The 14,698-nt window shown below is 39.2% G+C and overlaps 1 protein-coding gene across 2 annotated transcripts in view; it reads left to right on the top strand.

Moving 5' to 3' along the window:
- Positions 1-14,698, top strand: part of LOC150075071 (V-type proton ATPase 116 kDa subunit a 1-like) — a 431,757-nt gene that overhangs the window by 137,560 nt on the left and 279,499 nt on the right. For both annotated transcript variants that reach the window (XM_090389279.1, XM_090389280.1), the window contains exon 9: positions 8,384-8,596. In XM_090389279.1, the coding sequence (XP_090245405.1) occupies positions 8,384-8,596 (213 nt within the window). The remainder of the gene's footprint in view (positions 1-8,383; positions 8,597-14,698) is intronic.

Genomic DNA, 14,698 nt, shown 5'->3' on the forward strand with positions numbered 1-14,698 from the left:
TGGTGAAACCATCCTAGCAATACATGCAAAGTAGTCAGAAACACTTTCTACTTCTAAAGCTAAATAATTGATCAGTTGATTCAGTGGAACTGTAGAGGTCTTTGTAGCAATATTGGTGATATTCATGATTTGATAAATCAGCATCAGCCAGTAAGCATCTGTCTACAAGATATGAATCTCTCTGCACAAGTGATGCTTTCAATGCCTGCAACTACTTCTAAAGACTTCTTTAGAAGTAGTTGCAGTACACCTTGCTCTTGGAATAACACTTACTCTTGTGTCAATATATGTTACCAAATCAGACATGCTCACTGACTGAACTAGATGATCTAATCCTACAGCTACCATCTGTGTCGGATGCTTTTAATATGCACCAGTTATGGGGATCATTACGGACAGATAGTTGGGGATGCATAATAGAGTCCTCTCTTGGAAAGCATAATCTAACACTGCTTAACACAGGCTCTCACACTGATGTTCATTTTTTGACAGGCTCAACCTCTGCTATAGACCTGTCAGTGTGCTCACCCATATTATTTCCAGATTTCGATTATATATCCAGCATTACCCTAAATGATCATATCCAGCATCAATCCATAGATGATTCCATTAAACACATTATAGAACAGATGTTGGCACCTGCTGATACTGTCATGCCACAAACTTCAAAAAAAATTCTCAAACACATTAACTACTTGTGGAATTCCACATGTGACGCTGCTAAGAGAGAAAAGAACAAGTGTGGAACCGGTTTTGAAAGAATACAACCACTTCCAATCTCATAAACTACAAGAAACTTAAAGCTCATGCCCATTACATCAGGTGGAAAGCTAAGAAAGAATCTTGGATTTAGTTTGCCTCATCTGTCACTAAAGACACAGATGCAGGATTAATCTGTTGGGAGCCGACTGGGCTAGCCGGGTGGGTAAAGTGCCTGCCTGGCAACCCAAAGGTCATGGGTTCGAATCCCGCCTCGGGCTTGGATCAAAGTACTGCAAAAACCTTGGGAGGTGCATTATGGCCACAGAAGCCTATGCGCCAACAACTACAAAAAAAAAAAAAAAATCTGTTGGGAAAATAAGATGCTTTACTGGAAATTTTCCATCAACTCCTTCCTCAATCATCATCTGTAATGGATAGGAGATAACCCTTGCTGAGGATATAGCAAACATCCTTGCAGAATCTTTTGCTGACCATTCTACATCAAATGCATATGATTCATCTTTCCTAAAAGACAAATCAGTAGCTGAAAAATATAAAGTAAATTTCAAAATGAAGTCAGTCCTCTCTTATAATGAATCACTAACAAAGTATGAATTAGAAGAATCTTTAAAGAAATTTGCCAACAGTGCACTTGTTCCAGATGGCATATATTACTTAATGCTAAAGAACTTTAATAAGAGAACCCTTTTCTTTCTCCTAAAACTTTTCAACCAAATTTTTCTCTCATTACTTCATTACTTTCCGATTTCCTGGCATCATTCTATAGTTCTGTCCCTTCCAAAGCCAGAAAAAGCCAATCAGACCTGCATAATTATAGACCAATCTCACTTATTAGCTGCTTGGGTAAGACTGCAAAAGTGATACACAGTTGCCTCATCTGGCATCTGGAAACTCAGACTTCTATGAACAAAGATCAGTTTGGTTTTTGGTTTTTCATAAAAACATAGCTACCCTAGACTTTACAATAAAGGCTGAGGCAAATGTGGGAAATGCATTCATAAAGAATGAAACCTGGTCATGATGAGCTTAGATATGGAGAAGGTCTTTGAAACCACTTGGCATCCTTCATGACCTACACACCCTAGGACTGAGAGGATATTTACCATTGTTAATTCAGAGCTTTCTTGAAGATCAAACCTTTCTGGTCCATTATCTAAGTGTACTCTCCAAATCTCCATGCAGGAGGATGGAGTACCACAAGGAACAATCCTGAGTGCCACACTCTTTGTGGTTAAAATACACATTTTAACAAAAACCATCCCAAATTCTGTGGAAACTTATCTTTATGCTGATGACCTCACTATATTCAGTCACTCTCAAAATATGTATCCCATTGAAAGGAAACTCCAACTGTCATTAAATAAAATACAATTATGGATGTTATAAAATGGTTACCAACTGTCTCCACAGAAAACTTTTGCTATACTTCTGTAAGAAGCAAAAATTCCACCCTGATGCTGAATTGCATTTGGGGAATTATGTTATAACAGTAAATGACAACATCAGACTCCTAGGTTTAAATATCAGATAAGAAATTAAATTTCCTAAGACACATATAGTACATATGAACTATGTGGACTGCAGTGTCATGGGGAGTTGACCAATACTCCCTTCTTCATCTGTATCAAACCGTTATCTGATCCCGACTAGACTATGCTGCACCTGTATGTGACTCAACTAGAAAATTAGCATTACAGTGTCTCAATACCATTCAACACAATGCCCTTAGAATAGCTCTATGTGCCTTCCGAACATCACCAGTGCATAGTCTATATATCAGTGCACATGAACTTCCATTATCCTTTCAGAGATGGATGCTTCTCCTTACATATGCAGCTAAACTTCGAAATCTTCCCTCACATCCTATATGTCCTTACCTCTTTAACTCGTCTTTTGTAAACTGTTACAGGAATAAAACAAATTTTTTTATTTTTATTTTAAGAAAACCCCAAATACGAGAGGTATTAGAACCTATAGTACTTAGTACCATGCTTGGGTTGGAGGTTGAGAAGACGAAAGAAGATATTTGTTGACATTAGACTTGAACTTCTGTAGACTGTAATTTTCAGGAAATACGTATGAAGGAAGGTTGTTTCAGAAAACGGCAACTGAATGAATAAAGGAGGAAGATGAAAAATTGGTTCTGTGAGTTTGAAGTTAGACAGTAAATGGATGTTGGCTGGGGGCGGCACGTGTTCAAACTGTTTTGAAAGAGAGAGCAGGAATTATAAAAGCCAATTCAGAAGAACAGTGCCCGTGGAAGTATCTGTAGAAGAGGCATGCAGCAGAAACAGTACGTCTATGAGACAGCGAGTGGAGAGATTCTGTTAGAGAGGAGTCATTAATTAACTAACTGCCCTCTTCTGAATGGAATCTAGAAGCCTGAGAGAGGTTTTGGGGGCACCACCCCAGATGTAGGAATAATATACCATGGCAGGGTGGATTTGCGATTTGTGCAGAGTGAAAAGCTGTTTGGAAGAAAAGTAATGCCAAGAGTGAAAGAGAAAACCAAGTTTTTTAGATGCAGAAGAAGCAGTATTTGTAATGTGCTTGTGCCAAGAGAGATTAGAAGTCAGGGTAATCCCCAAAAGTGATATATTATTTTGCCTAGAAATTGGAGTGTCACCAAAGATAAGCATAGGAGCAGAAGAATCCTTTTTGCGAGATATAAGACAAGACTGAGTTTCGGAAGGATTGAAATCAACTAAGTTGTCTTTGTCCCACTGGAGAATTACCTGAAGATCAGCATTTAAGGAATTGGTAGCAGATTTTCGAGAAGTTGAAGCTGACTGAGCAGGACAAGGTTTCTCAAAATATAAAGTGGAATGCAATGTGCTATCATCAGCAAAATTATGGATAGGATTTCTAGTCAATGGAAGAAGGTCATTAATATACAAGAGGAAAAGAGTGGGGGAAAGAACCCTGGGGGACACCAGCATTAGTGGAGAAGTTAGGAGACAGAGAACGAGACATCTACCATCACCCTCAGTGAGCGATCGGAGAGAAAACTGGATAACCAATTACAAAAAACAGTTGGCAAACCATAAGATGGAAGCTTGTTTAGAAGACCTTTATGCCAAACACGACCGAAAGCCTTTGAGATGTCAAGAGCAACTACTTGTGTTTCACCGAACCTTTCCATTGAATTAGTCCATAAATGGGTAATATAAGCCAGAATATCAACAGAGGATTGACATTGACGGAATACATACTGGCGATCGTTGATCAGACAGAAGGTTTCTAGGTGTTTAAGAGTTGGTGGCTAATTGATTTCTCCATTACTGTAGAAAGAGTAGAAGTAATTGCAACGTGATGATAATTGGATGGGAGCGACTTGTCAGCCTTTTTTAGGAACTGGCTGGATATAAGTAAATTATTATTATTATCATTAGTATTATCATTAGTCATATGGTACAAGGAAGCCTGAGGCTCTTATGCTGCACCAGCCAAAAAAAAAAAAAAAAAAATTTCCCGAATTACCCTGAGAGAGAGAGAGAGAGAGAGAGAAGTACAAGGGGATCACCAAGAAAAAGAAGAATGATGATATCCAGCTCAGGACACTGGGAGTGTCACACTCCCAGTGTCCTGAGAGTCCAAACCCATACTCACCGGATGTGAGCCCCAAGCAGATGGAAAAACACCTTTGGAATAAGAAAGTGAAAAAATGCGGCAAGGAGTAAGTTCAGGAGCACAGGTTTTGAGAACAAGCGGAGAAATACCATCAGGACCTGTAGCTTTCTTAGCCTCAAGATTCGTTAAAATCATTCTGACATCCTTTTGACAGAAGACCACATCATCACTGTCCTAACACCAACTTTTACCTGTGCTTCCTGAACAATAAGCTCATCCGTGCAGTGATGGAAGACCACAGGAGGCATTGAATGGAGCATGTTGGAAATGGTGGGAGGTGTTTTACCAAGGTCATTAATACCTGATTAATAGATTAACAGTAGCCACTGGCACAGGTGAAAGTGATTCTTGCACTGCTTCTATTGGAAGGAGCAGCAGCCTGGAAAACAAGATGAAAGGTATTTCAGAGTCATTGCAGTACAAGTAAACACATGGATTGTGTTAGGGTAGCTAAGAATACGAAGAAGTGCATGTATACTTGCGTATACACCAATGCTAGGAGTTTGGTAAATAAATTTCATCGATTTGAGGTGTTGATCAAAACATCAAAGGCAGATATTGTTGGCATATCAGAGATGTGTTGTCACACAGATATAAGGAATGCAGTACTGGAATTAGGGGAGTACAATGTGAACAGGAAGGATGGGGAGGAAGGGTTATGCTATTATTTAAGAAACACACAAAATCCAAGGAAATGCAGCCAGTCGACATCACTGAACAGTGCAGTGTCGAGTCAGTTTGGTATGAACTGGGAGATCAGAATTGAGATTAGGAGTGTGTTATAGGCCTAATGACTCTGATGAGTATAATAAAAAACCGTACGTACAGGGAAATAGTGGGTCAGTAAATCAGAGAGTCTCATAAAGGGGGATTTTAATTTCCCGGATATTGACTGGGTTGTGGGTTGGTCACTCACACACTAGCAAGGCTCTTGTGGATTTATTGGATTATTGTTTTCTACATCAGCATGTTCGGGAGGCAACTAGAGGGATCACTACTGATAATCAGACCATACTCTTGATCTGATTATCAGTAGTGATTCTTCATGCATTACGAATATGCAGATAAAGGAACCACTAGGTGGCAGTGATCACAGTGTGCTGAAGTGGGATATACTCAAAGAGGTAACTACCATCAGGGGTAAAGGGAAGGGTTTTTGCTTTTGTAAAGGCGACTACGGAGGTCTGACACAATATTTAAATTCTACACAGTGGGACCAACTGATGATGTTGGTCCCACCAACAGCAAATTCAAAATGGGAGTAATTCAAAGAATTAATCTTGGAAGCTACTGAGCTTTACATACCAACTAAGAAATATTGTTCAAGGTTTAGGCCTAAATGGATGTCAGATGAACTAATGAGACATGTGGCAGAGAAGAAAAATGCATGGGATACATATAAATTAATGGGTGAAATGGAAGCCTATGATAAGCTGGTCTGTAACCAAGTCACAAAGGAGATTTGGCAGGAAAAGGCAGATTATGAGAAAACTTTGGAGAAGGAATGTAAAGAAAAACAGCAAAGAGTTCTTTACCTATGTAAACGCTAAACGGAAAGGGATGAATCAGATTGGTCCACTGGATATTCATGGTTCAACTGTTGATGATCCTGCTCAGATGGATAACAAACTAAATGAGTATTTTTCATGTACATTCACACATGAGGAATGTGTGAATTCAGGGAGTGGAATGCCAGAGGTGAGTTGAACTCTGGCAGTGAGCTAGATGATTTTGTAATAACTGAGAGGAAAGTGGAGAAGTTGTTGAAGACAAACATAAAAAAGGCACCTGGGATGGATGCAATCTATCCAGTTATATTAAAGGAGGCAGCAAAGGAAGTAAGCAAACCCTTAGCCATAATTACGAGAGCTTCCTTGGACTCAGGGGAAGTACACATAGACTGGAGGTTTGCAGATGTTACCCCAATTTACAAAGGAGGATCAAAGGATGACACAAGTAATTATAGACCTGTTAGTTTTACTTCTGTTCGAGGTAAATTAATGGAGGTACCAGTTAAAGAAGCACTGCAGGATCATCTAGACAAGGCTTCAGTTATAGCTCGGACACAGCATGGTTTTGTTAAGGGGAAGTCTTGTCTTATCAGTTTTATTGGATACTATGATGTGGTCACAAAGGAAGTGGATGCAGAGAATAACTTTGATATCATATATTTGGATCTTAGAAAGGCTTTTGATACTGTTGCACATGGAAGACTGCTGCATATATTGGAGCAGTGTGGCAGTGGGGGTAAATTGCTACTTGAGTGGGAGAAGACAGAGAGTTGTAATCAATGAACACTGTTCATCGTGGACTAATGTTATTAGTGGAGTCCCTCAGGGTTCAGTGTTGGGTCCATTGTTGTTTTCTGTATTTATAAATGATATTGATGATGGTATATATCAAGCTTAATGTCCAAGTTTGCAGAAGATACGAAGGTTGGCAGGGTTGTTAAGGACACTAATGACAGTACGCTGCTGCAACAGGATCTAGAAAAATTGAGCAGATGGGCTGAGAGGTGTCAAATGAACTTTAATGCTGACAAATGTAAAGTACTACATAAGGGAAGCAGTAACCCCAGAGTGATGTATCAGCCCTGTGGTACTACACTGACAGTGGTAGAGAATGAAAAGGACTTGGGTAATCGTGCAGGCAGATATGAAGTTTTCTTCATATCTGCCTGCACATATGAAGTGCAGACAGTCTGCAAGAGTAGCTCATGGTGTCTTCACAGGAATTTTTCTAGCAGGGATAAAGAGGTGATTATCCCCTTGTATAAGGCAATGGTCAGGCCACACCCTGAGTACTGTGTGCAGGTCTGGAGGCCTCATTTTAAGAAGAATGTAGAGCTGTTGGAACGAGTACAGAGAAGGGCAAGAAGGTTAGATGTGCGGAAGTTTGCCTTTAGCCAACGGGTAGTTGATTGGTGGAACCGACTTCCATCTTTTGTTGTGGAAATTGATAGCCTAAATCAATTTAAGGCTGAGTTTGGACACGTATTTGGAACGAATGGAAGGGTGTAATGGGAGCTGCTTTTTTTTTTTTGGCTGATTGTGCATAAACTTGCTTTCTTGTATCGTATGCCTCTACTAATGCTAATTTTAATGAGTTTGAAGAAAAATCAGATGCTAGCAGGTCAACTTTATCCTTGGCTGAAGTGACAACAGAACCATCTGGTTTTGACAGAGGTGGGAGCAGAGATGGGCAAAATTTGCGGCCAATAACTTTGGCAAGAGTCCAGAATGCTCAGCTACTATTTGGCAAGAAGCAAGTTTTCTACTCTTAGCCTGTTCAAAATCTAGTTTGGACTGATTAATAACTGCTTTACAATTGTTGCGAGCTTTGGTGTAGGCAGAAAATGAAACTAAAGAATTAGAAGCAAGCCAATGACAATATGCAACATTCTTCTCTTGAACAGCCTTTGCACATTTATTGGAAAACCAAGGCTTACATAAAGTCTGAGATTTTAAAGTGGAATTTGGAATAAAGGATTCCATTCCTGCAAGAATAATTTCACTGACACGATCTGAGTAAACGTTGACATCAGAAATTTTGAAACTGTAATCCGACCAAGGAAAAGAAGAAAAGAAATCTCTCAGGTCATCCCTCCCATTTTGTATTCTTTTAATGCCAAACAATACGAGGATGGGAATAGCCAGGAGATAAAGGCTGTATTGGAGAAGAGATGTAGAAGGGCTTTTGTCTTAAAGTTATTTATTTATTTTTTTTTTTTACTTTTTATTTTGTTCCTAATTAGTTAATATAGATTAGTTCATGTGTACCATTATTAGTTATACATAATGAGAAAAAAATTTAATTCATTAATTGGTATTTGAATTTATCTCAAATAAGATTGAATAGCACAAAGGGAGAAAAGCAGTAGCTTTTTTCCTCTAAAAGTGTTATTTTTATTAGCTTGTATTGTTATTTCTTTTTGTTATTACATGATATATAATGTATCTATTATATATCAAGTTTGTATAGCATACAATATTGAATAATATACATTTTTTTTTTTTAAACACATTAACAGGTGATAAATCAGACAAAGGAGCATCGACGCTTACTTTTGGTTAGTGCAGCAAGAGAAATACATAACTGGTTTATTAAAGTTCGCAAAATTAAAGCAATATATCATGCTTTGAATATGTTTAATCAGGATGTTACACGGGGCTGCCTTATTGCAGAATGTTGGTGTGCTGTTAGTGATCTTTACAAAGTCCACCAAGCATTGAGACAGGCAACTGTGAGTACTGTTTTTTATTATAATATAAATTAAAAAAAGAAAAAAAAAGTAAGAAATCAACTTCTTTTTTTTCTTTTCTTCTGTTTTTTTTTGTGGAAGAAACCTATGAATGGAATATTGATATATATTTTTAACCATTCTTCTGCTTATGGGATGAATATAATGTCATTGGATATACAGTCCATTCCGGTTATTTGGGACACATCGGGACTAGTGCATTTTGGCCCGATTAAGCGGCTGCCCCAATTATCCAAAGTTTCATGTAAATAGTTAAAAATACAATGTATCTCCCTACTTTACAATTGGCTCACTGTACAATCAAATCACGTGACGGCAAACTCAACATAGTAAAGTACCATTTACTATGTGATGTGCAGTAAGCGCCGGTCATTGTGATCACATTTGTGAATTGAATTTTAATTCTATTAAATAGCAATTCTAATTAGCGAAAATAGGAAGAATATTATCCACAGGCTATAAAAGCAAAGATTACCTTACCAATTAAAAAACTTAAATGATACGTGAAAATCGGAAGAATATAAGTGATAATCGGAATAATTAATACGTACTGTAATATGTACATACGAACTAGTTGACATTTCTGTTCACTGACATTTGTGGCTGGGGGTTAAAATTTAAAACAGTAAAAAGATAAGCAATCAATAACAAAGAACACTGCACACACAAATGGCAAGTAACACGATACGTGCAAGTGAGAATGGAGTAACGAGTTACAAAGCTTTAAAAATAGGAATGAAGAGAAGAGCTGAAAATTAATTTTTTTATATTATTGAAGATTTCATGGAAGTGTAAACACATTTCACCATAATAACCCATAGAATTCCACCTGTCAGTATTATCGCAAATTCAATAAGATCAAGTTTACTGTCCGTTTATTAGCATTAGCATTAGTAGAGGCATTTGATGCAAGAAAGCAAGCTTATGCAGCATCAGCCAAAAAAAAAAAATAAAGTAAAACAAATAAATAAAAAATAACCACTTCCACTTCACGCCTCTGTTCGTTCGAAATACCTGTCCAGCTGAGCCTTAAACTTATTTAGGCTATCAACTTCCACGACAAGGGATGGAAGTCTGTTCCACCTACCAACCAACTGCTGGCTAAAGGCAAATTTCTGCACATCTATCCTACATCTGTCTTTCCTCAATTTGAACTTATGCCCTCTCAGGTGATTATTCTGAGCAAGAGGAAGAATCCCATCAGCATTGAGCATGCTCAAACCATTCAAGGCTTTGTACACCTCTATCAGATCACCTCGCTGGTGCCTAGTCTCCAGACACTGTAATTTGCAAAACTTAAGCCTTACTTCGTAAGAGCACCCCTTTGTTCCATTCACTAATCTTGTTGCTCTTCTCTGTACACCTAGAGTACTGTATACAGGCCTCCAGGCCTGTATGCAGTACTCTAGGTGTGGCCTGACCATTGCCTTATACAAGGGAATAATCACCTCCTTATCCCTGCTAGAAAAATTCCTATATATCATTGACAATACACCATGAGCTACTCTTGCAGCCCGTCTGCACTGCTCAGAGAACTTCATATCTGCCTGCACAACCACCCCCAGGTCCCTTTCATTCTCTACCACTGTCAGTGTAGTACCACAGAGTTGATACGTTGCTCTGGGGTTGCTGTTTCCCATATGTAGTACTTTACATTTGTCAATGTTAAACTTCATTTGCCACCTCTCAGCCCATCTGCTCAACCTTTCCAGATCCTGTTGCAGCAGCATAGTGTCAGTACTGTCCTTGACAACCCTGCCAACCTTCGTATCGTCTGCAAACTTGGACATTAAGCTTGATGTACCATCATCAATATCATTTATAAATACAGAGAACAATAAAGGACCCAAAACTGATCCCTGAGGGACTCCACTAATAACATTAGTCCACGATGAGCAGTGTCCATTGATTACCACTCTCTGTCTTCTCCCCCTCAACCACCCCTTTATCCATAGCAGCAATTTGCCTCCAATGCCACACTGCTCCAATTTGTGCAGCAGTTTTCCATGTGCAACAGTATCAAAAGCCTTTCTAAGATCCAAGTATATAATATCAAAGTTATTCCCTGCATCCAGTTCTTTTGTGACTGCATCATAGTATCCAATCAAATTGGTCAGGCAACACTTCCCCTTAAGAAAACCATGCTGTGTCCGAGCTATAACTGAAGTCTTGTCTAGATGATCCTGCAGTGCTTCTTTAACCAGTGCCTCCATTAATTTTCCGGGAACAGAAGTTAAACTCACAGGTCTATAATTACTTGTGTCAGCCTTTGATCCTCCCTTGTGAATTGGGGTCACATTTGCACATCTCCAGTCCATGAGTACCTCCCCTGAGTCCAAGGAAGCTCTCATAATTATGGCTACGGGTTTGCTTACTTCCTTTGCTGCCTCCTTTAATATAACTGGATAGATCCCATCCACCCCAGGTGCCTTTCTTTTGTTTATCTTCAACAATTTCTCCTCCACTTTACTCTCAGTTATTACAAGATTCTCTAGCTTACTGCTAGAGTTGAATACACCTCTGGCATTCCCCTCGCTGAATAACTCCTCATGTGTGAATGTCGATGCAAAATATTCATTTAGTTTGTTAGCTACCTGAGCAGGGTCATCAACAGTTGACCCATCGATATAAAGTGGACCAATCTGATTCATCCCGTTCCTTCTAGAGTTTACATAAGTAAAGAACTCTTTGCTGTTTTTCTTCGCATCCCTTGCCAAGGATTTCTCGTAATCTGCCTTCGCCTGCCTAACCTCCTTTGTAACTTGGTTACAGATCAACTTGTATCTATCATAGGCTTCTGTGTCACGTGTTAATTTGTATGTATCCCATGCATTTTTCTTCTCTGCCATATGCCTCATTAGTTCATCTAACATCCATTTAGGCCTAAACCTTGAACAATATTTCTTAGTTGGTATGTAAAGTCTAGTAGCTTCCAAGATAAGTTCTTTGAATGCTTCCCATTTTGAATTTGCTTTTGGTAACATCATCACTTGGTCCCACTGTATAGAATTTAAATACTGTCACAGTGCATCGTAGTCGCCTTTACGAAAGCAATAACCCGTCCCTTTACCACTAATGGTAGTTACCTCTTTGAGTAAATCCCACTTCAACATACTGTGATCACTTCCACCTAGTGATTCCTTTATCTGCAGATTCTTATTCCATCAAGAATCACTGCTGATAATTAAATCAAGAGTATTTCTCCCTCTAGTTGCCTCCCGAACATGCCGATGTAGAAAACAATTATCCAATAAATCCACAAAAGCCTTGCTAGTGTGTGAGTGACCAGCCCCCAAATTCCAGTCAATATCTGGGAAATTAAAATCCCCCATTATAAGACTCTCTGATTTACTGGCCCACTCTATTTCTCTGTACAGTTTCTTATTATACTCATCAGAGTCATTAGGCCTATAGCACACTCCTACTCTCAATTTTGATCTTCCAATGCTTATGTCACACTAAACTGACTCGACACTGCACTGTCCAGTGATGTCGACTGGCTTCACTTCCTTGGATTTTATGTGTTTCTTAACTAATAGCATAACTCCTCCTCCCTTCCTATCCTGTCTATCCTTTCTGTAGACATTGTACTCCCCAAATTCCAGTTCTGCATTCCTTATATCTGTGTGACACCACGTCTCTGAAATCCCAACAATATCTGCCTTTGATGTTTTGAGCAATAACTCAAATTCATCAAATTTATTTACTAAATTCGTAGCATTGGTGTACACTCAAGTATACATGCACCTCCTCTTCCTCTTAGCCACCCTAACACAACCCATGTGTTTACTCTTACCCCCATGATTCCCAGCAGTCTCTGTAATATCCTGCCTCTTATTTTACAGGCTGCTGCTCATTCCAATAGAAGCAGTGCAAGAATCACTTTCTCCTCTGTCAGTGGCTGCTGTTAATCTGTTAGTCCTTGTATCCCCCCAATCTAGCAGTTTTCCGACCCACCTTACACTGCCTTGATAGCATCAGCAAACATTCTTGCACCCTTTCTATTTAAGTGTATCCCATTCCTGTAGAAGCAGTCTCTCCTGTTAACAAGTACAGACAGGCTGAAAAAAATTCTACCCCTTGAGCTCTGCACAATCTTTCCAGGGCCGAATTGATCGACAGGGCTCTCATCATATACTCCCTCCTATCGTGTCTGGGCAGAATTGCAGACACTTTCAAATTCAACCCTAATTCACGGCTTTTTTTCATCAGTGACCTGTACTTGTTAAGTAATTCCGCCGGTCTCCTACTCTTTTTGATAGATTTCACTAACAGAAAAGCCCAATGAACAGGTGACTGCTAATTGTTTTTATTGTTTTATGGTTGTGACCTCCAGAATATCGACCGAACCACGTGGTACTATCGGAGACAATCGTAGGGTAATCTCCAGTGCTGCGGTCTCCTGCCCCTATCAAACGGCATGTTTTCCCAATTAAGCGAAGTAAACCCTGGCTATTTTCTCGATTGGTTTCTGTTTTTTAAGATTTGCCCCAAATAAACGGCTGCCTGGTTTAACCGGTGGCCCAAACAACCAGAATCTGCTGTATATTAAGGCGCCTCCGTAGCCAGGTGGGAAGGAGCAGCAGTGCGTAGCACACGCTTCTTGATTAGACCGGGGTTCGAGCCCGTCACCACCAAATACGGAAGATGCGGAAAGGTTAAGGAATGACCACCGCATATCCTGGAGCAATATGGCCTTAGTTGCTAATGCTCCTAAAAACCAAACAACAACAACTGCTGTATATTATATGCTGGAATACTGGATACTAATCTAAAAGTTGTAACATTTGTCTTAAGTAAACAAAATTTCCACAGTTTCAATAAATTAATTCATATGAGAATGACCTGTTTTGCAATGTGCAGCTACAATATTGAAAGGTATCACTAGAGAGGATTCTGCATTGTAAATTATTTCAGTAATTATTAACATTCAACCAAAGCAAACATCAAATGAAGTAGTTTTTTTTATAATATAGCAGATTCCAGTACCAAGATGCTGTTACTAGATCAGTGGTTCCCAACTGATGTGTGATTTGCAAGTATGCTGTGTGATTAGAAAAAACTCCATTGAGTTCAATGGCAATCATTATTCAGGTGTGCTCTGAATGTTCATCTTTTAAATTAAAGCGTGGCTTGAGTGACAGAAAATTGAGAATGACTGAACTAGATCACCATCAGTTAGTTACACAAGGTTGAATAAAGCTAGTGGGTTTAAATAATGACATAATTTATATGGTTCAAGAGAGGTTGGGAGGGGGGAAAAGAGAGAGAGAGAGAGAGAGAGAGCAGGTTATACAGTTCAGTGAGAATGTACAGTGTACTTGTCTCAGAGAAAAGAACTTTGCAGGATCATCTAGACAAGACAGCATAACTGCTGTCTTGTCTAGACAGTGCAAGACTAGACAGTTATGCTGTCTATTCAGACACGGCATGGGTTTGTTGAGGGGAAGTCTTGCCTGACCAATTTGATTTAATACCGTGGTCACAGAGGAACTGGATGCCAAAAATAATTTTGATATCAAATACTTGGATTTCAGGAAAGCTTTTGATATTGTTGCACATAGAAGGCTACTGTACAAATTGGAGCAGTATGGCATTGAGCGCAAGTTGCTACAATGCATAAAAGGATGGTTGAGTGCGAAAAAAAAGAGTGGTAATTAGTGGACTAATATTATTAGTCGTGTTCCCCAGGTTTCGGTGTTGGGCCCATTATTGTTTTGTATATTTATCAGTGATATTGATGAAGGTATATCAAGCTTAATGTCAAAGTTCGCAGATGATACAAAGGTTTGGAGGGTTGTTAATGACATTATGCTGCTGCAACAGGATCTGGAAAAGTTGAGCCGATGGGCTGAGAAGTGGCAACTGAAGTTTAACTTTGACAAATGTAAAGTACTGCATATGGGTAGCAGTAACCCCAGAGAAATGTACCAATTGGGTGGTGTTACATTCAGGTTAGTTGAGAATGAAAGATATCTGGGGGTAATTGTGCAGTCAGATATCAAGTTTTCTGAGCAGTGCAGAGAGACTTGCCAGGTCATGGGGTCTTGTCAATGATATACAGGAATTTTGGAAGCAGGGATA

The sequence above is a fragment of the Mastigoproctus giganteus genome, chromosome 14 (genome assembly GCF_048544385.1).
Source record: "Mastigoproctus giganteus isolate SK-2022 chromosome 14, ASM4854438v1, whole genome shotgun sequence".
NCBI classification, from domain to species: Eukaryota; Metazoa; Arthropoda; class Arachnida; order Uropygi; family Thelyphonidae; genus Mastigoproctus; species Mastigoproctus giganteus.